The following is a 20,870-nucleotide window of genomic DNA, read 5'->3' as shown; positions in this document are numbered from 1 at the left end:
TCAACACAGCCAATCTTCCCTAGTAAGTTTAACCTTTTTTTTCTTCATGAGAATTATTTCAAACTTTCTTTTATCATCCTTTACTCACAGCAGGTGAGCTTAACTTTACACCAAACCTTTAAACTCACTGTCATCCGCACAAATTCTTCTCTTTAGCTTTCTGTAGCAATGGGAGAGTGTTTGACCAACCCAGCCAAGGCTGGTACTTCTGCTGGAGCAATGACTCCCTCTCTGTTCCATCTTCTCACCAAGAACCTTACTTACTATCACTTACCCCTCTCTGACCTTAGTCTTTAACCTCTCCCTTTCTATGGCTTCCTTCCTATAAACACTGCCATAAAAATATACCATAGACTGGATGGTTTAAACAAGAGACACTTATTTTCTCACAGTTCTGGAGGCTGGAAGCACAAGATGTTGTAGTTTTCTAATGACAGGGCCGAAAGTAAGCTCATCACACGAGATGAATTGTGCCGAAACACAGCAGTAGAGGGCTGCTACTCGCTCAGGCAAAACAGCGCCATCTGTCCTGCTGTGGTAGCTTTTATTTAGGCATTATCTATGTTTACATCTTAAGACTTGTTTTCTTAACATTCCAGAAATGCCAAAGCAGCAACATATGCTTTTATTGATTATACAAGCAACAATGGGCTTTCTTGAAGACATGCTGTACTTCATCCTTGAGCTCACAAGCAACACAAGGACATCTCCCTGTGTTCCCATGATTCTGATTATACTAAAGTAGCACAAGGACATTTCCTTGTGTTCCCATCATTCTGATTATACTGAGATCATTTCATGGATCAGCGCCCAAAGTATCCAGGACTGCCTGCAGTTCTGGCTTACTCGCTAGCCCTTGGTCTGCCGAGGGATCCTGGCTTATTCGCCAGCCCTCAGTCTGCCAAGGGGTTCTGGCTTATTCGCTAGCTCTCGGTCTGCCGAGGGGTTCATGGGTCACATCTCCTTTCCATGTCCTCAGTTATTCCACTACATTTCACTACACAAGATCAGGTAACTAGCATGGTCAAGACCCTCTTCCAAGCTTGCAGATTGCCAGATTTCTCATTGTGTGTTCATGAGGCCTTTCTCCATGTGTTCATGTGGAGAGAGAGAGAGCTCTGGTGTCTCTTCCTCTTCTAATAATGGCACTAATTCCATCATGAGGACCCCACCCTCATGAACTTATCTAAATCTAGTCACCTTCCAGAAGACCCACCTCCTAATACCAACACATTGGTGGTTAGGGCTTCAACATAAGAATCTGGTGGGAGACACAAACATTCAGTCCATAGCAAACACTTACATCTTTTTCTTTAGTGGTGGGGAGCTAAAGCCAACTTCCCATCTGAAAGCACCAACTGTTTTTTCCTCATATTGTTAAACCTGCTTAGTTAGAAAATATTCTTTCAACAAGCACACAGATTGATTTTATTGTTCTACTCCTCATTACTTTAATCTCTGACACCTCTCACTCCACCACTGCCACAGGGCAGACTCTTTTTCATGGAATGAGCATGGCTCCCGGAGGAACTGGAGCTTTTTAGAGCACGAGGTGGCTGCAAGCCCTGTGGGTCAGCCCATGCTAGTCGGGGCACTCAATACCATTGGGTAATTTTAAGGAAGGTGCAGAAGGTGTTCCTCGACTTGGGTTTTCCCATCTCTCAAAGGAGGGGTTAAGGCCCAGGTACCCCTTGGGGTCCTCCCTGGCCCAGGAGTATTAGTACTGGCCAAGAGGGAATGGCAATGACCAGACTTGCCCACTGAAGCTGCTCCCAGGAAGGTGAGGTGATGTCACCTTCCCCAGCGGCCAGGGGGCAGGTGTGACTTCTCTGGGCAGTCACACCTGTGTCGCTCTCGCTTCTGGAGAAGGGGGCAGCCTTGTGCATTAAATAATGAGAGGGCTTTAGAGAGACCAGGACTTGACTCTTTACCAGCTGTGTGGCTTTGGGCAGGTCTCCTTACCTCTCTGACTCTGAGTTCCCTATTCTGTGGAAAGGGGGAATTTACTCTCTACTTCACATCTGAAAGGACTGGATGAGATAACACTGGTAAGGCTCTTGCCACTGTACAGAATGGGGGGCACAGCAAATGCAAGCCCCCTCCCTCCCTCCCTCCAGCCTGGCAGAGAGAGCCAGGGAGCCCACAGAGTCCGCCAATGTGGCCAGCACAGGTGTCTGGGCCAATGAGGGCAGCATCTCTGCTCACACACTGGTACTATTGTTCCAGCCAGAGAGACTGGACATGAATGTGACTTTTGGGAGGGGGGAAGGGCAGGGCAGAGGCAGAGAAAAGCTGTGAGCAGAGGAATGTCATAGAAAGCTCTGCTCTTTAAAAAGGGCCTCGCTGCCTGCCAGCATCCTGAAAATCTGTGGGAACAGTAGCTCACTTCCGTCAGGGCTGTGCCATCAGCTCGAAAGTGTTCTTGGTGCACAGGAGCGTTCTTTTCTGTGCTAGAGTCCATCACCCAGCTTGACAAAGCCTCTTCTGTGGCCTCCATAGTTCCTTCCTGTGGGGACCCTGAGCCCTCACCTCCACCTCCATTATCTCCCATGAGCCTCACACTCTGTGAAATACCTGGGAAAAAAATCCAACAACCCACTTAACATCACTTTGATAAAGCTGCTGTAACAAGGTACTACAGACTGAGTGGCTTAAACAACAGAAATTCAATTTCTCACAATTCTGAAGGCTAGAAGTCCAAGGTAAAAGTGTCCGCAGGGCTGCTTTCTTCTGAGACCCCTCTCCTTGGCTTGTAGACGGTGCCTTCTTCCTGTGTCTTCACATCGTTTTCCCTCTGTAACTGTCTGTGTCCAAATTCCCTCTTCATATAAGGATACCAGTCATATTGTATTAGGGCCCACCCTGATTACCTCATTTTACCTTAATTACCTCTTGAAGACCCTTTCTCCAAATACAGTGACATTCTGGGACTTGCCTGGCGGTCCAGTGGTTAAGACTCCATGCTTCCACTGCAGGGGGCTCAGGTTCGATCCCTGGTCAGGGAAATAAGATCCCCATTTGCCACGCGGTGAGGCCAAAAAAAAAACAAAACAAAACAAAAGCAAACAACAACAAACAACAAAATACAGTCCCATTCTGAGATACTGGGAGATAGGACTTCCTCTAATTATTCCCACTTCTCAGAGGAGGAAACTGAGTCACTGAGTGGTGAAGTCACGTCTCACAGCTAGAAGGTGACGGAGTTAGGATATAAAAGTGGGCAGTCTGGTGCCCAAGCAGGCTCCTATCACTGCACGCCACAGCCTAAAAGTGGGTCAGCCTGTCTTGTCTTTTCCACACTCAATCTTAACCAGCTACATTTCCCAGCTGGCCTCACTCACTGCCCAACCACGCCAGGCCCTGCTGGGCTTGGGGAGAGGGTGACAGGCCAGGATTCTCCACAGCTGCCATTTCATCTACAATCACATTTAAAATTTCCCTCCATCTTGAGCATGTCCTACCCAGGGGTGTGCTTTCTCAGACCTCCCTGCGATGAGAGAGAAGACAGGGAGAAGCGTATGGGGCTGGCCCAGATCCCATCCCCACAGCCCGGCTTCCACATGGCTGAGCAGGAACTCTGGAGCAGACGCACACAAAGGAGGGCTTTGAGGTGGCTCCAGCCAGGCCCAGGCTGATCCCCTCTCCCCCCTGGTGCGTCACTTGCCCCAATCTGGGCCTCCCTGTGAGCCTGATTTAACGGGAAACTGTGGGCCGTGAGAAGTTCCTTGTGACACGCTAATTCCAACCTGCTGACTGGACCACGCCCCCAGAGGAGGCAACCTCCAGGCCCTGGAGGACACAGGCACCAGGTGTCCCAAGGAGGAGCCGCTGACTTGGCAGGTAAGTCAGTAGCAGGGGCCTGGCTGGGCCAGGAAGCCCAGGACTAGGGTGAGGAGTCAGCGGTGGAGAGACCACATCTCAGGCTGCTCAAAAACCGAAACCAGCTAGCCATTTTTCAGGTTGAGCCAGACCAACCTGATGGCAGACTTAGCAAATAAAAATATAGGACACCCAGTTAAATGTGAATTTCAGATGAACAACAAATACTTTTTTAGTATAAGTATGTCCCAAATTTGTATGGCACATACTTAAACACTTCAAAAAAACTTTTGCTCATCTGAAACTCACATGTAATTGGGCATTCTGTATTTTAACTGGCAACCCTAGACGGCAGGGAACAGCCTCGACACGGAGTGAGGGGTGGGTATATTTTCTTGTATACAGCTCATAAATCAATATTTAAAAAATCAGAGTTAGTAGATTGGGCATATTTTAAAAAGAGTTGCTGTACTGACTTTAACCCTCCATTTCTAAGATCTAGGATCTTGTCCTGATGAGCTGCCTAACCGGCTGGCGGTGTCTAGCCACTGTCTCTCCTGTCTGAGTCCCTTGCTCAGGGAGTTCTATCAGCCTCTCCCTTTCTCTTCCAGCAAAATCCAAGGGAGAGCACAGTCGTATTTCAGTCTGTCTTGTATATATGCCTGCATATTTGGAAGTCTACCTGCTAGAAAGCTGACTTAGATTTTATTCCTGTTGGTGGATGACAGCCCCCAGAACATCCCTGCCCTGCTGGGTCTGTGGAGTGGGAGAGGCAGGAAATGGGAGATCCTCAGATGTTCCCTGGCATCCTCTAAGTCTCTCTGTGCAAGTTGAGGTAATGATCAGTATGGTGCTAAGAAAGGGAAGGGGAACTATGTTTTAGAGCAAAACACTGTGCTAGGTACCCTACAGAAATTATAGGATCTTCATTACAACTCTATTTGGTAGGTGTGGTTATTATCCCCAATTTGCAGATGAGGAAACTGAGGCTCAGAAAGGTTAAATAACCTACCGCCCTAGCTCATATGGGTGGTAAATGACAAAGCCTGATTCAAACCTGGTTCTCTCTGACCCTAAAGGGTTTTCTGTGACACCAGCTCTCCTAGGGAGTTTGCCTGGAGATGTCTTGGCTCTAGGTGTCAAGGCAAGTCTAGGTCTCAGGCAGACATAGGTTCAAGCCCCACCTCTGCTACTAACCAACAGTGAACAGATGACAGAACTGACCAACGGAAACCTGGTCAGAGGCAGGAGCAGGGTGGTGACGGGTCTGGGGACATTTAGGTAGGAGAGGGGAAAATCGAAATAGAAGAGTTGTCTCCAAAAATACTCAGTGGATTGTCTTGTGCACAACGAAATTGGTTATGGTGGTCAGGCACTGCTTCTGTGTTCATTATTTAATTAAATCCTCATAAACTTCCATCTCCCTTTTACAGGGGACAGCCAATATACAGGTTAAATCACAAAGCTTGCAAATGGAAGAGAAAATTCGAACCCAGGTCTAACTTTTGCCACAACAGGCTGCCTCTTGATGCTGATGGAAAGTTCACAGCTTGGTCTTAAGTCCCGATCCCTGGCTATTGAGGGCTGTGTGACCTTGGACAAGTCACTTATTCTCCTGGGCCTGTTTCCTCCTATGTAGAATGGGAATAATAATGCTGGCTCCCAGACAATGGATTTGAAAATAGCGCATCACAAGGCACAGAACACGCACCCAGTTATGGTTATGTAACTAGCCACCACCCCTCTGGAGAGTTAATTCACTGGAACGGGGCCATCCACTAGGCTGGGAAGTTTCTGAGGTGCCCCTTTGGGCTGGAAAAGGAGGGTCACAAATGGGAGGATGGATTGCCTTATCCTGCAGTGATCATGTAACTGAGAATTGAGGCTGATCCTAGTTTTTCCCTGGCTGGGCCAACTCATCTTAAGAACTGAGGTTTGAGGTATTTTTGTGTGTGTTCCGTCTCAAAGGGGTGTTTCCCAAAGTGTAGCCCAAGAACCACCTTCTTCGGAGCCACCGGGGGTGCTGTTTTAAAGTATAGATGCCCGGGCCCCAGTTCAGACCTCCTGAGTCAGAATCACAGGTGAAGGGCCCAGGCATCTGCATTTCTAACAAATGCCCCACGTGATTCTGATGCACTCAAAAGTTTGAGATCCACTGTTCTGAGACAATAACAGAACAGTTTCTCCATACCACTGCAGCCCTGACTTCCTCTCCTAGGAAGGAGGTTGCCTGGAGAGGCCAGGACAGAAGAAGCGGGGTCCTTCATTTTCCGAGCACTCCGAGTCTTCCAGAGGCAGCATGTCAGAGGGGGTGAGTACCCCTGTGCCCTGGGGCTCCCCTCCATCCACCTTCCCTCCTTCCCTTTCTCCCTTCCTGCTTCTCTGTCATCTGGTCTGCTCAGGGTTATGGGCATTCACCCCTACAACCTCTCTGCAGTCCCTGACCCCACCCAAAGGGAGGAAGCTCAACGGTGACCTTGGGCAAAAGCACTAGTTTAAGGTCTGAGCAGACCCATTTGACTGGCTTGCTCAGGTTGCTGGGGGTCTCTTCCTGTCTTTTCCTGACTTCTCTCTGCCCAGGCGGGCACATTCCGCATGGTCCCTGAAGAGGAACAAGAGCTCCGTGCCCAACTGGAGCGGCTTACAACCAAAGACCACGGACCTGTCTTTGGCCAGTGCAGCCAGCTGCCCCGCCACACCTTGCAGAAGGTGAGGTGGCCCCGGGGTGTGCAGAGGGACAGGGTAGAGAGGCAAAAAGGGGGAATGTTGATAGCATCCTCTCTCCTGTAGAAAGGGTCCAGCACCAGCTCTCCAGGTCATTCTGGACCTAAAGGACTGGCTTGTTCTAGGGGCTATTCTGAAGGTCAGGGCCATGGCAGCAGTTGGGGTGACGAGATGTCCAGGCCAACCTATTCCAAGACTATGGCACCAACAGTGTTCCCTGAAACCAATGCCGAGACCTAGGACTTCTGGACCAGGGATCATCCTAGACTCAGATGTGAGGAACATTGGTTTGCAATGGTCTTGGAGAACAGGGATCCACCTGCTGCCCCCATTGGATAGGAGAAGGCCTGAGTTCTAATACCAGACCGACTTCCAACTTGCTGTGTGACCTTGAGCAAACTTCTTTCCCTCTTTGGGTCTTGCTTTCTGTACCTGTGAAAGAAAGTTGTTGAACCAGTTCAGAGTTTATCAGACTGTGCTCTGTGGAGGGTGGCAGAGCTGTCTTGGGGTTGAGCTGGACCCGGGCTCCTGGCTTCCATCTCTGCTCCCTGGGCGTCTCAAGGGAAAGGTGCTCTGAGCTCCCCCAGACCTGCCTTTCCCCCTCATGCCATCCAAGGAAAGAGCTGCCCCTGGCATGCTGAGGAGTTCTCCAGGCTCAGCCAAGGGGAGGAATAGGAGGCAGAGGACAGGCTGCCATCTGCCTGGTATCTTTGATTTTGGAAAGATCAGAAATGAGCCTGGGAGGCAGCAGAGTGAAGCGATTAAAAGTCCAACCTGAGTAAGAGTTTCAGCTTCACCCCTTTTTATCTGGGTGACCTTGGTCAAGAATACCTTGACCTCTATCAGCCTCAGTCTGCTCACCCTGAGAAATGGGGATAAGATGACAACCTTCCTGTGACGGATTGTGGCAAAGATTTAAAAACATAATGTATCTAAAGGACTTAGCAGTGTGCTAAGTCAGGGCTCCAGTAGGCTATTGTGATTAGAAACGTTTAGCTCTCTGGCTGTCTCCTCAAACAAACCCAGGATGAAAGTTTGACTTAATTTTCTCCAAATGTAATTGGCAGTCTGAGGTGCTGCCAGTGCAGAAGCTGCCCCTGTGGGCAGAGCAGCCATGGCCCCAGCTGCCGTGCCCTCTGCCCCTCAGCCGGTCTGGCACCTGGAGGAGCCTCCCGCACCCGCGCCTACCTGACTTCGTGCCTGCACCCCACCCCTGTTCCAGGCCAAGGACGAGCTGAATGAGAGGGAGGAGACCCGGGAGGAGGCGGTGCGGGAGCTGCAGGAGCTGGTGCAGGGGGAGGCAGCCTCGGGGCAGGAGCTGGCCGTGGCCGTGGCGGAGAGGGTGCAGGGAAAGGACAGCGCCTTCTTCCTGCGCTTCATCCGCGCGCGCAAATTCCACGTGGGCCGAGCCTACGAGCTGCTCAGAGGTGAGGCCTGCGCCGGATGGGTGGCCCTGGGAAGGCTGCGGGGGGTGGGGAGTGAGGGGGGAAGGGGGGAAGGTCACGAGGAGGGCGTTGACCCTCACCCGGGCACTGAGACCCACTCCTTCACTTCCCTCCCATTCCCTGTGCCATACAAGTCACTCTCTCTGAGCCTCCTTTTCCTTCCCTGTAAAATGGGTGTGTGAACTACATAGACTTCAAGATCCCTTTCAGCTCTGACAATGAATGGATGAGTCTGGCAGGACCAGATTCCTAGAGGTCTGGCCCCGCCTCTCCACTCTCCTGAGTCTCAATGAGCAGAACTGAGTCACCCAAATTGGGGTAGTTTCCTCTCTCACACCTGCTCTCCCCTCCCCCACCCGCCCAGCCTAGGTTTTGGCTCTGGAGCACTGCAGGGAAGGTGGGTATGAGCTTGACTCCCCTCAGGTATCCAAACCTCACGCATAGTAGAATTGAAGATGGTGCCAGCCCTGGGGGTGAGTCCCAAGGACAGAACCATCCTGGCCGTGCCCACGGGATGAAGACCAGTGTCTTAAGGAAATCAAGTCCTTGGTGCTGGTGGAGGGAGGGGGTGTCTGAGCAGGCCCTATGCAGGGTGATGAGTCTCCTTACTTCTTCCTTCCTTCCGCAAATGGTAATTCTCTGCTTTGCTTTGCCAACCGCTGCTTTAGGCCAAAGGATGTGGCAGAGAACAAAGCAGACAAGAACTGCCGGCCCTCGTGGGTCTTATAGTCTAATGGTGGAAATAATGAACCAGACAAATAAAATAAAAATATACAGAGAAAAATAAAGACGGTGGATATATGGGGCTTCCCTGGTGGCGCCGTGGTTGAGAGTCTGCCTGCCGATGCAGGGGACGCGGGTTCGTGTCCCGGTCCGGGAGGATCCCACATGCCGCAGAGCGGCTGGGCCTGTGAGCCATGGCTGCTGAGCCTGCGCATCCGGAGCCTGTGCTCCGCAATGGGAGAGGCCACAACAGTGAGAGGCCCGCGTACCGCAAAAAAAAAAAAAAAGAAGGTGGATATAAAGGACTGAGGGGTCGAAGTTTTAGGTAAAGAGGCTAGGAAGGCTCCAGTGCAAAGAAAAACTTGAAGGAAATGAGATGCCTGGGGAAAGAGCAGTAGGGCAGAGGGTACAGCAAGGATGAAGGCTAGGTGGTGGGAACGGGCCTGGAGTGTTGGAGGAGCAGCAAGGAGGTCAGTGGCTTTCCCTTGGCAAATGCCTCCCCAAACCTCCTCTGGGCCAGGTCCCTCCGGGGTTTGGTGGAAGAGACAATCGCAGATAGGCGGGGACCTGTTCAGGATGGGTCAGGGTGGGGTTAGTGGGTGGTGGGAGTGCCGCTGGAGTCAGAGAGGGCCTCTGTATCCTGCTTTGGGTTTTATCTGGGGGTCATTTCCCCCCCCACACCCCCGCCCCCTCTCAGCTAGCCCTGTGCCCAACTGAGAAACCTGTGCTTCTACGGTTGGGAAAGAGAAAAATACCAAATAGTAATTGTCCTTAGATTTAGGATTACATCTTGTGTTTTTACAGTCTACTCATGGCATCTGTACCTGGAATCTTGTTTGATTACCACAGCAATTTGTTGAGATAGGCCAATATTATCGTCCTATTTTTTGAAGAGGTAATATGGGGCACAGAAAGGTTGAGTATCCTGCTGGGTTACACACAGCATGTAGGTGGAGAAGCCAGGCAGGAGCCTGGGTCTCTGGATGCCCACCATGTGCCACCCCAGGATGGGCTGGCTCACTGAGGGGCCTCTTCTGCTCCCCCTCTGCCAGGCTATGTGAACTTCCGGCTGCAGTACCCAGAGCTCTTTGACAGCCTGTCCCTGGAGGCTGTCCGCTGCACTGTCGAGGCTGGCTACCCTGGTGTCCTCTCCAGTCGGGACAAGTATGGCCGAGTGGTCATGCTCTTCAATATTGAGAACTGGGACTCTGAAGAAATCACCTTTGATGAGGTCAGTGGGGATTCGCCTGGCTCCTTCCCATCCCCTGGGCTGGGCTCCCTCCTCCAAACCTGGCCTCTATTGGACCCTCATTCCTGGCTCCCCAGGAAGCGAGGTTTGTGGGGGAATGGCCAGTAGCTCATGGCACCAGGCCCTTTCCCGGCAGGAGGAGAAATCCTAGGATGTGCCATGGCAGCTGGAAAATCCAGCAGCTTTGAAGGCAGGGCCCACTGGCAGTACATTGCCAGCCCCTGATACCCCTGCCAAGTGGGAGTGACAGCTATGGGCCACGAGCTGGGATCAGCCCTACCAAATGCTGAAAGCTGAGAGTGACACAGGCCATATATATATATATATATATGTATGTGTATATATATATATATATATATATATATATATATGTGATTTCACTTGTCAGGCCTTTAAGAGAGCTGTCCTAGCGGGGGAACTAGGGTTTATCTTGGGAGAACTTTGGCATGTGCCACCAGGCCTTAAAAAAAAAGTACAAAAAAAAAAAAAAAGTACAAACTCATTTTAGAAAATGCTGCCTAGTAGTCGCAACACCATTTATTTAGAAGTCCATCGTTTTCCCTGGTGGCTTGAGAGGCCATCTTTATCATATTCTGCATCTTCATATGTGTTTGGATCTATTTCTGGACTTTTTATTCTGTGCCATCTGTCTGTCTTTTCATGCTCCAATATCACACTGTTTTAATTATAGAGATGGTATAGAATGTTTAATATCTGTTGGGATTAGTTCTGTCCTTAATGCTCCTCTTTTTCAGGACTTTTCTAGCTATTCTTGCATGTTTACCTTTCCTTATGAACTTTAGAATTAATTTATTAAGCTCTAGGAGAAATGTCAGATTTTTATTGGTATAACATTAATGTAAGTAACAAGCTTGGGGAGAATCAGCATCTTTATGAATGCAACATCCATGGCCAGTGGTACTATCCACAAAAAAGGGATGCCTTCCTTTTTACATTTTGAGCTTCCAGGAATGTTTTAAAGTTTTCAAACCTTATGCATGTTTGTCAATAAGTTTGTCATAAGTATTTATTTTATTGTTGCTATAGGTGGGACTTTCTCTGCCATTATATCTCCTACTTGGTTATTTTTTGTATCTATGAAGATTATTGGTTTTGTATGTTAATTTCGTATCCTGGTATTTTTACTGAATTCTTCTGTTATTTATGTTACTCACATAAATGACTCTCTCAGATTTTCTAAGAATACTATCATATTATCTGTAAATGGGGGACATTTTTTCTTTTCCTCTTCTAGTTCTTATACCCTTGATTTAAAAAAAAAAAAAATAAAACAACTTGGATGCACGGGCCACTACTTCCAACACAGAGTTGAAGAGTGGTGGGGAAAGTGAACATGCTTATCTTGTTCCTGATCGTATTAGGGATGCCTGTAGTGTTTGCTACTGAATAAGATACTGGCTTTAGGACTGAGGCATACACACGTATGGTAAGGAAGAGACTTCAAATATTTTTTCTTGTTACATAAGTGATATCTACTCATTTTAGAAAATACCAAAAAAATCACAAATTTAAAATCATCCACAATTCTACCACCCAGAGATTTCTACCACTGACATCCTTCCAGCCTATTTTTTCTAGAAACCTAGAAACATATGTGAACGCATATGCACACAGACATACACATTTTTTCTTATAAAAATGGGATTGTATGCTACAATAATATACCATGAATGGATATCTTTCTATATCATTAGTCTTATATATCACCGTTCTAGAATACTCCATGGCATGAATACACCATAATTTCACCAGTCCCTTATTGCTGGACATTTAGGTTGTTCCACTATCATAGGGGTACAACGATAAACACTCTGGCATCTAACTGTGGATATGACATTGAAGATTATTTTCTTGGCATACATTCACAGAGGTGGACTGTCCCAGCTCAAAGCCTGTGACAAATTACCTCTGGGAAGGGGTATACCAGTTAGCTCTCCCTTTAGGACCTTGAGTCTTAACTGTCTTTGTGGGTTGGATCTTACAGCCTGTTCACGTTGTGCCCAAGATCTTGCAGGCATACTGTTTCATCCTGGAGAAGCTACTGGAGAATGAGGAAACTCAAATTAATGGCTTTTGCATCATTGAGAACTTCAAGGGCTTTACCATGCAGCAGGCTGCTGGACTTCGGGCTTCAGATCTCAGGAAGATGGTGGACATGCTCCAGGTGAGGCCACAGAACCCTGTCCTGCAGGAGCCTCTCACGGGTGGGAAGGCTGGGAGGCTGGGCTGGGTTTCCCGGTTTAATGATGCTGGCAGGGACCTGAGAAGACAGCCGTCTAGTGCCCAAAAGAGCAATGACAATCACAGCCCCAGCCACAAACACTTCGTGGTGATCAACAGTTTGCCACGTGTCCACAATTCATTAATTTATTAACTTCTTAAAAGCATTCTCTGCCTGCTTCCCTGCTTCGCTTTACAAACCTGGAAATCTAGGCTCAGAGATTTGAGTGACTTCTCAAGGTCACACAGCTATCAAGTGGCAGAGGCGGGACTTGAACCTACACCTTCTGACCTAGAATCCCATTCTCTGTCCACATATGTCATGCTGCCTCCCTCTGGATGTGAATTTCTCCTGAGAAAGAGATATCATTAGTGCTCCTGACAACTCACTCCTATATACCGATGTGTCAGAAGTCCTTTCTTAGACCTAATCTAATCTTAAATCTGCTTTGCCTTGGAAAGGAGAGATGGGAGGTGGGAGTCATGGGAGGGGACAAAGGACAATGAGGCATGACAATAGTGTACCTCTGGTCTATAATAGTTTGCAGTCTGCTCAGCAGGCAAGTGGATTTGAAAAACCTTGGTCACCTAAAAACCAAGCAAGGCTACCATTTCATTTCCTTATTCCACCTAATTACAAGGTTTTGTGCATCTGCAGGATGAGGGTTGGGTTGCGTGGCCTCTGGGGCATCCTTCCTTCAGTTTGGAGCTGCAGTGAAGCCAGGGCTCCCCAGCTGCTGGCCTGGGGATGGAACCTTCAGTGGGCTATCCTCTGGGGCAACCGAGTGATGACAACTCTGTCCTCTTGTCATGGGGAGAGGCAGTGGGAGAGTGAGTGGGAACCTCTGAGGTCATGGGGCATGTGGTGGGGTGCTGTCTGTCCCTGCAGGATTCCTTCCCAGCCCGGTTCAAAGCCATCCACTTCATCCACCAGCCGTGGTACTTCACCACCACCTACAACGTGGTCAAGCCCTTCTTGAAGAGCAAATTGCTCCAGAGGGTGAGTGCATGGCCACGCAGGGAAGGTGCCTGGTGATCGTCTGGTGTGTGAGTGAGTGAAGGGGGTTGTAGCAGGAAAGGGTTCAGGAGACAAGAGGGATGAAGGTGGAGGAGGAGGGCACCCCGCCTGAGCCCTCCTCAGGCTTTGTACCAAGGTTCCGAACCAAGTGGATCCCACAGACAGCACAACAAGGGGGACTTTTGAGAAGGCCATCACCAGGCAGAGATGGCATGTGTGCGTTTGTCCTGTCCCTCTTCTCACCCCAGCCCTCATCCTAAGGGAACCCCCTTGCTCAGCTCTATCTCCTCTGCTTCCCTGCAGGTCTTTGTCCATGGAGAAGACCTCTCCAGCTTCTACCAGGAGTTCAACGAGGACATCCTGCCCTCCGACTTTGGGGGCACACTGCCCAAGTATGACGGCAAAGTCGTTGCTGAACAGCTCTTTGGTCCCCGGGCCCAAGCTGAGAACACAGCCTTCTGAGAACATCCCCTGCCATCTGATCTGTAGTTAGTGTCCCTGCGCCTCTCCTCAGCTGCCCTGGACCCAGAAGGCTGGGAAAAGGGCTGCCTGGGGTGACTGTGGTTCCTCTGAACCTTCCTAAGCTTGGGTGAGCTCAGGTGTCACCCTCCTCCCAAGCTGGGGGGCAATAAAAAAGCAGGGGAATTCCCTTGAGCAAGAAGAAGCGAGGGCAGTTATATTCCTACTGCCTCTGAAGCTTTAGGACGGAGACTTGTGTGGGGTTGAGTGTCAAAGACTCTAATCAAGCTTCTCAGTGATTTTCTTTGTAATAGTTTTACTATTTAGGGTCTGTGAAAATAGGCAAGGAGGCTGGTTTAAAAGTCTCTCCCACCCCTAAAAATATAAAAAAGAAGATAAGAGAGGGGGAATATAAGTGCAAATGATCTGGCAAGTATAGTGATCTTGGTGGCTGGTAGGCAGGTGAAACGCTTTCCACGTGTAATTCCAGGGTGGAAGCAGCCTTGAAGTAGCTCCATTTTGGGGTGGTCTGGTCCCCCTCAGGTGCAGTCTGATGTATGCAGTGGTGGTCAGGAGCTTGGACTTCTTTCAAGGGTGGCAGTTGTGTCCCCCTCCTTCTGTCTGTGGGGTCTCTCCACCAAAGCTCTCTCCTCCAGACCCCTTGCCTCAACGGATGGTTTTACTTAGATTTACAGATGGTATCCTCTCTGAGCACTCTCCCAGTCCTCAAGTTATACAGTGAAAGCTCTTCTTTGTCTTCAGTCTCAGACACCTTATAGAAATGAACTTCTACTTTCAAGCTCTGCATATTTAGACAAATATAAATGCTTTCCTTTCTGTGCAGTTGGCTTTCCTCAAGTGTCTGGTGACTTTTGAGTGTGTGCTGGGCATGCTGCTCTGTCTTGGGGAAGGCCTGGCTTCTTCTGGGCATGGGGCTCATAGGCACTGACAGATTCTTTTCCCAAGATCCTACACTGACTTTCCCAGTGGAGGCAGACACTTGTTCCTGTTGTCTGGCTCATGGTGGTGGGTGAGGGTCACCTGGCCTGGCTGCCTCCACGAGGTACCCTGATAATCATCCCAAGACTTCTCTGCTCTTGCCTCCTTCTGGGCATGAAGCACCCTTGGTGCTGTACCTACCTTTTGGGGCGGGACCTTCAGCTGTTTCCTGGGCTGTGGGTTCAATCCAATGCAGTCTGTTTTCACGCCTTTAGGAATTTCTCTGAACCACTGAATTCTCTTTCTCGTTTTCCAGTGTGGCTATGTACATGTACATATATATATATATGTGACTGTACATATATATGCATTTACTTCTTATATCTTTTCTTTCAGTTCTAGGGTTTGCAGTGTATGCTCATCACCCAAGTAATTTCCTTCTCTATGACGTTCACAGTCAACAATCTATGTTCATAAATGATACATATACGACTTCAGAGCTGGAGGAGGAATCATAGCAAATTATTGTGGGTGGCTGACCAGTGAGGATTTCTCCCAAACCCTTCTTTAAACCCCTTGAAACTTTTCCAAATCAAACCTTACATGGAACTCTAGTATTAAGCCTAAAAAGAGTGGAGGTGATATGGTTGAAGGGGGCTCAGCAGCCTCACCCCGAGAGATCTCCTAGAACATCTGGAGCTAAGAAGGTATTTCAAGTGTGAGGGCACAAACATGCCGCTGAGGGGGCAAGTGATAAGAGAATGGGGACTTGCGTTTGCTAAGATAGAGGGCATTGGTGAGTCGACAGTACAGGTGTTGGTGGAGTGGGAGCAGGGATGAGGCTGAGTTTAAAAAATTACAGGAATGAGCATTTTTTAAACTTTCAAGATACACTTATAATTGTTTTGTAAAAGAGTTGTGTCCCAAATTTGAGGAAAACAGTGGCTGATTACTCTTGGATGACTCTCATCTTTCCCCTGGCCCCTAATTGCCAGGAGCCCTCCTAGTCCCACCCTCTGATTTGTGGGAGCTCTAATTTATAAATGGGATCAGGATATGGAAAAAACTGCAGGCCGAGGCTCTTGGGGCAGCTTTGTCTTACTCAAATCCAAACGGATGCTGGTGTCCCTCCTAAAGTCAGCAGGGCTAGGGCCTTAGCTTAGGGAGGGTTTGACGTAAAAGCCCAGGGGCTTTCTGAGGAAGAATCTAGAGGGTTGGGACCCAGCGAGTCGGTTCTGACCGTGGGTTTCACCACCCCCTGCTGGCCGTGCCGTGGTACTGCCCCTCCATGCCCAGGGACAGACTAGCCAGGGGCAGGCCAAGCCAGACCTTGCCAGGAAGGTGGTGCTGCCACCTTTGGGAACAGGTGCCTGAAGACCACAAATGTTAATGTTAAAATCTGATGTGCTCAGTCTCACAGAATCCGAGCTGCCTACATATGCTGTATTCCTACAAGTGGCCACAACCCCCGCATTAATGAGAGAGGAAGAGGGACAGTAAAATACTCTTGAAAGCCAGCAAATATGGGAAGGAGGACCACTTGCTGCTCAGAACACCTTCCTTTCTGGAGACGTCTGGGATGAAGCAGGCGTTCTGCATGTGAAAGTAATTTGAGCATAGCAAAGGTTGGGAAGTCACAGTGATGCGTCATGTGGCCCTTTGGGGAAATACTATCTGTTAGCAGATGGAAGCATTTGTTAAGGTGTGGATGGAGGTCTCAGTAGGGAAATGGGCCATCAGCCGCAGAGAGCCTTTGAGCAAGACTGGTCACTGCTTAGAGCCTCGAGTTTACCTAAGGGACGCTGTAGGAGGCCAATGCTCCCTGGTATCCTGGCAAAGTCTTCCTGGAAGAGGGATGCCCAGGTCTTAAGTCAACCAGGAAAAGAGCTGAAGAGTCACCTTCAGGGTGAACTGGACCACCTTTCATCCCACTTTCAATGGTGGGCGTGGCTCTGGTGTTGAGGAAGGTTAGCAGTGCAGGGTCTGGAAGCTCACAGGATACCAGAGAGACTTACAACTCAAAGTGTGGTCCCAGGAGGGGACTGCTCAACATAACACTTTGAAAAACATTATTTTATTTGATTCTGTCAATATCTAGAGACAGCCATTCTTATTAAAATTATTCTCATCTTAGGGGTTAAAAAAAAAGAAAAAGAAAAAGGAAAACCCACGGTCCAATACTGATCAGGGTCACAGAGCTAGGAAGTGGCCTGGATGGGACACTAACCCAGCAACTCTGGCCCCAAATCCCTTGGCTCTGTTACTACCAATGCTTTGTCTCAAATGTTTATTTCTGGGGATAGAGGAAATGTAGGTAGAGGTGGGGAAGAGGAACCATGGAATTAGAGCTTCATTTATTCCAGGTCAATTTCACCAACATCATCAGATAAAGGAGGAAATAACTTTAAGGGGAAACCAAATGGTCTTCAGTAGAGATGCTGGGGTAATTCCAAATGGGGTAGACAGCACGAATCAAATATAAGTCCTGGGTGCACATAGCCACAGAGAGAGAGAGAGGTTTAACTTTTCTTTGGGGAGAGATTGAGCAGTTCAAGGCTAAACCACCGGTAAGGTCATCCCAACCACTCAGCTACATGTGACCCCCTCTAAGGGGGGATACACCAAGACAGAAATGAGGAGGGAGGCTGTCATACAGCTGGAGGGCCATCCGGTTAGGTGTTTGGTCCTTAACATGGGAAAGTACTCCCTATAGAGCTAGAGCTGAGAGGCCTGTTATTGGAAGGTATAATAAAAAAGACATCAGCACCCTTGGGTCAGCGAGTGATTGTAGATAAATGTCACCGAGAGCAAATCTATAGGGTAGAATCAGGAGAGGCACAGCTGTGCGCTGACCACATTGGCAAGCTGTTGGCATCGATCTGCCTAACACCCTGGACCTGAAATCTCTTTCATGTGGTACTTTTCATAGTTAGTATTCTTTGCAAGTTGGTTTTCTTGGATCAAAGTAGTCTGGCTATTTTGTGGGTGATAGGAAGTGGGGCGGTGGGGTTGGTGCTGGGGGAGAAGCTTGCTTACCAGCAAGGGATACACTTTGGAATTCGATATTGGGCATTTTTAGGCCTCGCTAATGAATGTCCTCCAAAACCAACGCTCCCCACCCCACTTAGCTTGTCAAAGGTTTTGCATGGCCAAGGAGGGAAGAAAACTCTGAGTGCAAGGTCCCTGGGGTGGGGGGAGCACGGACTGGCACAACTGTCCTGGCTGGGCCAGGGCTTGGCCCTTGGAGACCCTTAGCTTGGATTCAGACAGAGGCAAAGGAGAAAAAAACACCACCATTACTCAACCAACCCAGTATAACCTTAATTTAGGTCACGTTCACCCAGTCTTTTCAAAGAACACTATTAGAAAAGGAAGGGACTCATGCGTGGCAGCCACCATTTACATCTCACCTTACATTCTGTCTACATGGTTCACTTTATAGAGCAAGTATTTAAAATGCTGATATCTCACTCTTCCCAGGCCTTGGCTTTCTTCCTGGAGAGGATGGGCTTGTAAAGACACCTGTGGGCTGCTCATTTCCTTGGTATTTGCAAGGCTGGGTTAAAATCAGTTGTGATGAGAACTTGGTGTTTTGCCCATTTCTTTCAAGCTCGTGCTTCGGTGAAGACACAGGAAGAATCCTTTTAGATAGAAAAGCTCCACTACAAAGGACGCACAGCCACGCCACATTTTTAGCCTTTTATTTTTTTAAGTAAAGAAATTCCATTGAATCAAAGATAACAAAATTACAGTTTTTGTTTGTAATGATCTTTGTTTACCACCACACAGAATCAAAACAGAACCAAAAGTAATATGAGAACATAAAATGATCAAGGACACCACTGTTTAATTTCTTAATAAAGGTAAATATCCTCATATTTAGAAAAAATTGCATTGCTAGTTGCAAATCTTAAACACCTCAGTGCTGGAGGATCCTGTATTCTGCCTCCCCCACCCCCAATCCACCAGCACGGAGGCTTTCAGAACACAAACTCAAAAATACATTATTTTCAGGGCAGCATTTGAAGTTTCAGAAAGTCCAAAAAAAAAGAAATCAAACAAAACAAACAAAAATTAGGAATGTGAAAGTGATGGTTCTCAAAAATCAGTCTGGAAGCAGATCTGCCAACAGAAACATGGGGTTCATGGAAGTCTAACCAGGAAAGGGGGAGATGCAAACTGGCTCCCCCCTCCACGCCCCCAGCCCCTGGTGTCGCTAAGGCAGCTGCAGTGGCAGAAGTCAAAAGCTCAGGTACAGTGAAGGTCTTCCTGAGGCAGTGGGAGAGACCCAGATCACCTGAAACTGGTGTGGAGAGGTGACAGGATTCTACATGGACTTGTGCTTTAGGAAAACTAAAGAGGCCAAAACAAAAACCAAACCAAGCCTAACTCCCACACCCAGGAACTCGGTCCACCCACTGGGAGGGAGTGGCTGGCGCTGGGACTGAGGCCTCAGCAATTATTCTACGTGACTGTTGGCTGCTCCATGTGGGTGGTCTGGAAGGAGAATGCCTATTGAGATGAAAGGTATTTCTGCAGGTGCTATACGTGGACTGTCCCCAACTTACGGCGATAGATTTCTTGGCTAATGAGGACCAGAACGGGAAGACGGCAGGTTATAGGTTTTATTACTAACTGACAGGAGTCAAGTTAAAGGACTTAATTCACTGGTTGGAAATTAACTTCAGCTTATTCATTAGAGATAGGTGAATGTTTTACCCACAATACATGCTAGGAAAAACGGTTCAGAAAACGTGGTGTGTGTAGGGGGCTGACTCCTTCAAAAGGGGCAGCTGTCTACCGTCTGGGGTCTGAGAATGGCTGGCGAGCTGGGCTCTGCAGCCTGCTTCCAAGGGCCACTTCGGGGGGATGCCTGGGCTACAGCGTCCGAGGCGGTTGCAGCAGTGACATAGGCAAGAGGAAGCAGCTGTAGCTTTGGATAGCATCCCAGTTCTCACTGCGAGTACGGGCCTGTTCCCCTTCAAATAGAATTTGGCAAAAGCAATCCTAGTTTATGAAGAGGGGGCACTTCCCTCTGCTTTGGTAACACGGGGGAGAAGAAAACCTTTCCCTCAATTGCTTGGCCTCTAAATGCCAAAGGCAGGCCACTTTTCATGGTTTTTTGAAGCATCCAAAGTGGCTTTGAACAACAGAGTGAGGCCAAGAAGGAAGAAAGGCATCAGAGATGAGGTGTTTGGCCAGTTCTGGATTGCTCTTATTGTCAAGGGGTGGGGGCACCTAATGTAATAAGGAGCGTACAGGCCACATGGAGACATTTTCTGGTTTTGTGGCAGCTTTGCTTCAGACTTCTGCAGCAGAATAATTTGAATTCCAAAGCCACTATAGTGTTGTACCACCAGGGGATATTCTAGAGGCAAGTTAAGGCTTTCTGGGCAAAGAGAACAATTCCAGATGATATTGTGAGTGGATGCTGCAGTGAAATGCTTCTTAATAACTCTCCTGTCCTGCCTTAGACGACAAAGACCTGAGTTTTCAACTCAACGTGATGTTTCAGTGATCTTCACTTTAGTGCTAAGTCAGAAGCAATGCCACGGGAAAAGAAAAGCCTCTCACAGCTCAGACATCTGCTTGCCCGGCAAACACAAACAAGAACACATGTATTGTTTCCCCGGAGCTGGCAAAACGGATCTCAAGCCACACAGTGACAAAGAGAGCTCTCATTCAGATGCCAGGCATATAAGCTCAGCTACCCAGAAAGTTCAGCTTTAATGAAGACTGTAGTTTTAGAATGAAAGTCTGAGCAGGCAGGGTTTCTGCCCTGGGAACTCTCAAAGCTTGCCCGAGTCACACAGAAGGATGGGGACATTCACCTCGTTCCAATGGTCAGCACCTGTCCCAGTCATAAGACCACCCTCAGTACAGAAAGAATATTGAGATGACAATGGAGGCTCTGAAGAGAAGCCAGTAAGAGACACAGGGCTTTGGGCAAAATCAAGGGTCTTCACCAGCAAAGGCTGAATGCAGTAGCTCCCTCTCTCCAAGTCCCCTCAAGATCAGCCTGAAGTCTTGACTTATCTGTTTCCACTCGCAATGGCTGTAAGAAGGCCAGCGGGAATGTTCTGGCAAATGATGTGTAAGTAGATTAAGTAGACTTAGAGATGGTCTAAGATGAGGTAATTGGAGCTCGGAGAGGTGAAGTGATTGCCCACAATCCAATGTAAATTAGAGACAGGACAAGAATCCAAGTCTCCCAAACCCTGGTTCCCTAACACCATGTCAAGAAAGGGATGCT

General features: G+C 48.5%; 1 protein-coding gene across 1 annotated transcript; it reads left to right on the top strand.

Annotated features, from left to right (window-relative positions):
* The first annotated feature begins 3,589 nt into the window (after positions 1 to 3,589).
* On the top strand, positions 3,590 to 14,083 carry RLBP1 (retinaldehyde binding protein 1). Its single transcript, XM_065871988.1, has 8 exons — positions 3,590 to 3,840; positions 6,038 to 6,130; positions 6,400 to 6,528; positions 7,766 to 7,970; positions 9,764 to 9,942; positions 11,987 to 12,145; positions 13,091 to 13,201; positions 13,523 to 14,083. The coding sequence occupies exons 2-8, from the start codon at positions 6,119 to 6,121 to the stop codon at positions 13,679 to 13,681; spliced, it is 954 nt and encodes a 317-aa protein (XP_065728060.1). The 5' UTR covers positions 3,590 to 3,840; positions 6,038 to 6,118; the 3' UTR covers positions 13,682 to 14,083.
* The last annotated feature ends 6,787 nt before the right edge of the window (positions 14,084 to 20,870 follow it).

The sequence above is a fragment of the Phocoena phocoena genome, chromosome 2, assembly GCF_963924675.1.
Source record: "Phocoena phocoena chromosome 2, mPhoPho1.1, whole genome shotgun sequence".
Taxonomy (NCBI): domain Eukaryota; kingdom Metazoa; phylum Chordata; class Mammalia; order Artiodactyla; family Phocoenidae; genus Phocoena; species Phocoena phocoena.
Note: the sequence above shows the minus strand (reverse complement) of the source record. Positions and strands in the feature narration are given on the sequence as shown.

What these genes read in the sequence shown, in the direction of transcription:
- RLBP1 (XM_065871988.1), top strand. An exon ending in CCCGCCACACCTTGCAGAAG is followed by an intron (nt 6,529 to 7,765) that starts GTGAGGTGGCCC and finishes CCCCTGTTCCAG; the next exon opens with GCCAAGGACGAGCTGAATGA. An exon ending in AGATGGTGGACATGCTCCAG is followed by an intron (nt 12,146 to 13,090) that starts GTGAGGCCACAG and finishes CTGTCCCTGCAG; the next exon opens with GATTCCTTCCCAGCCCGGTT.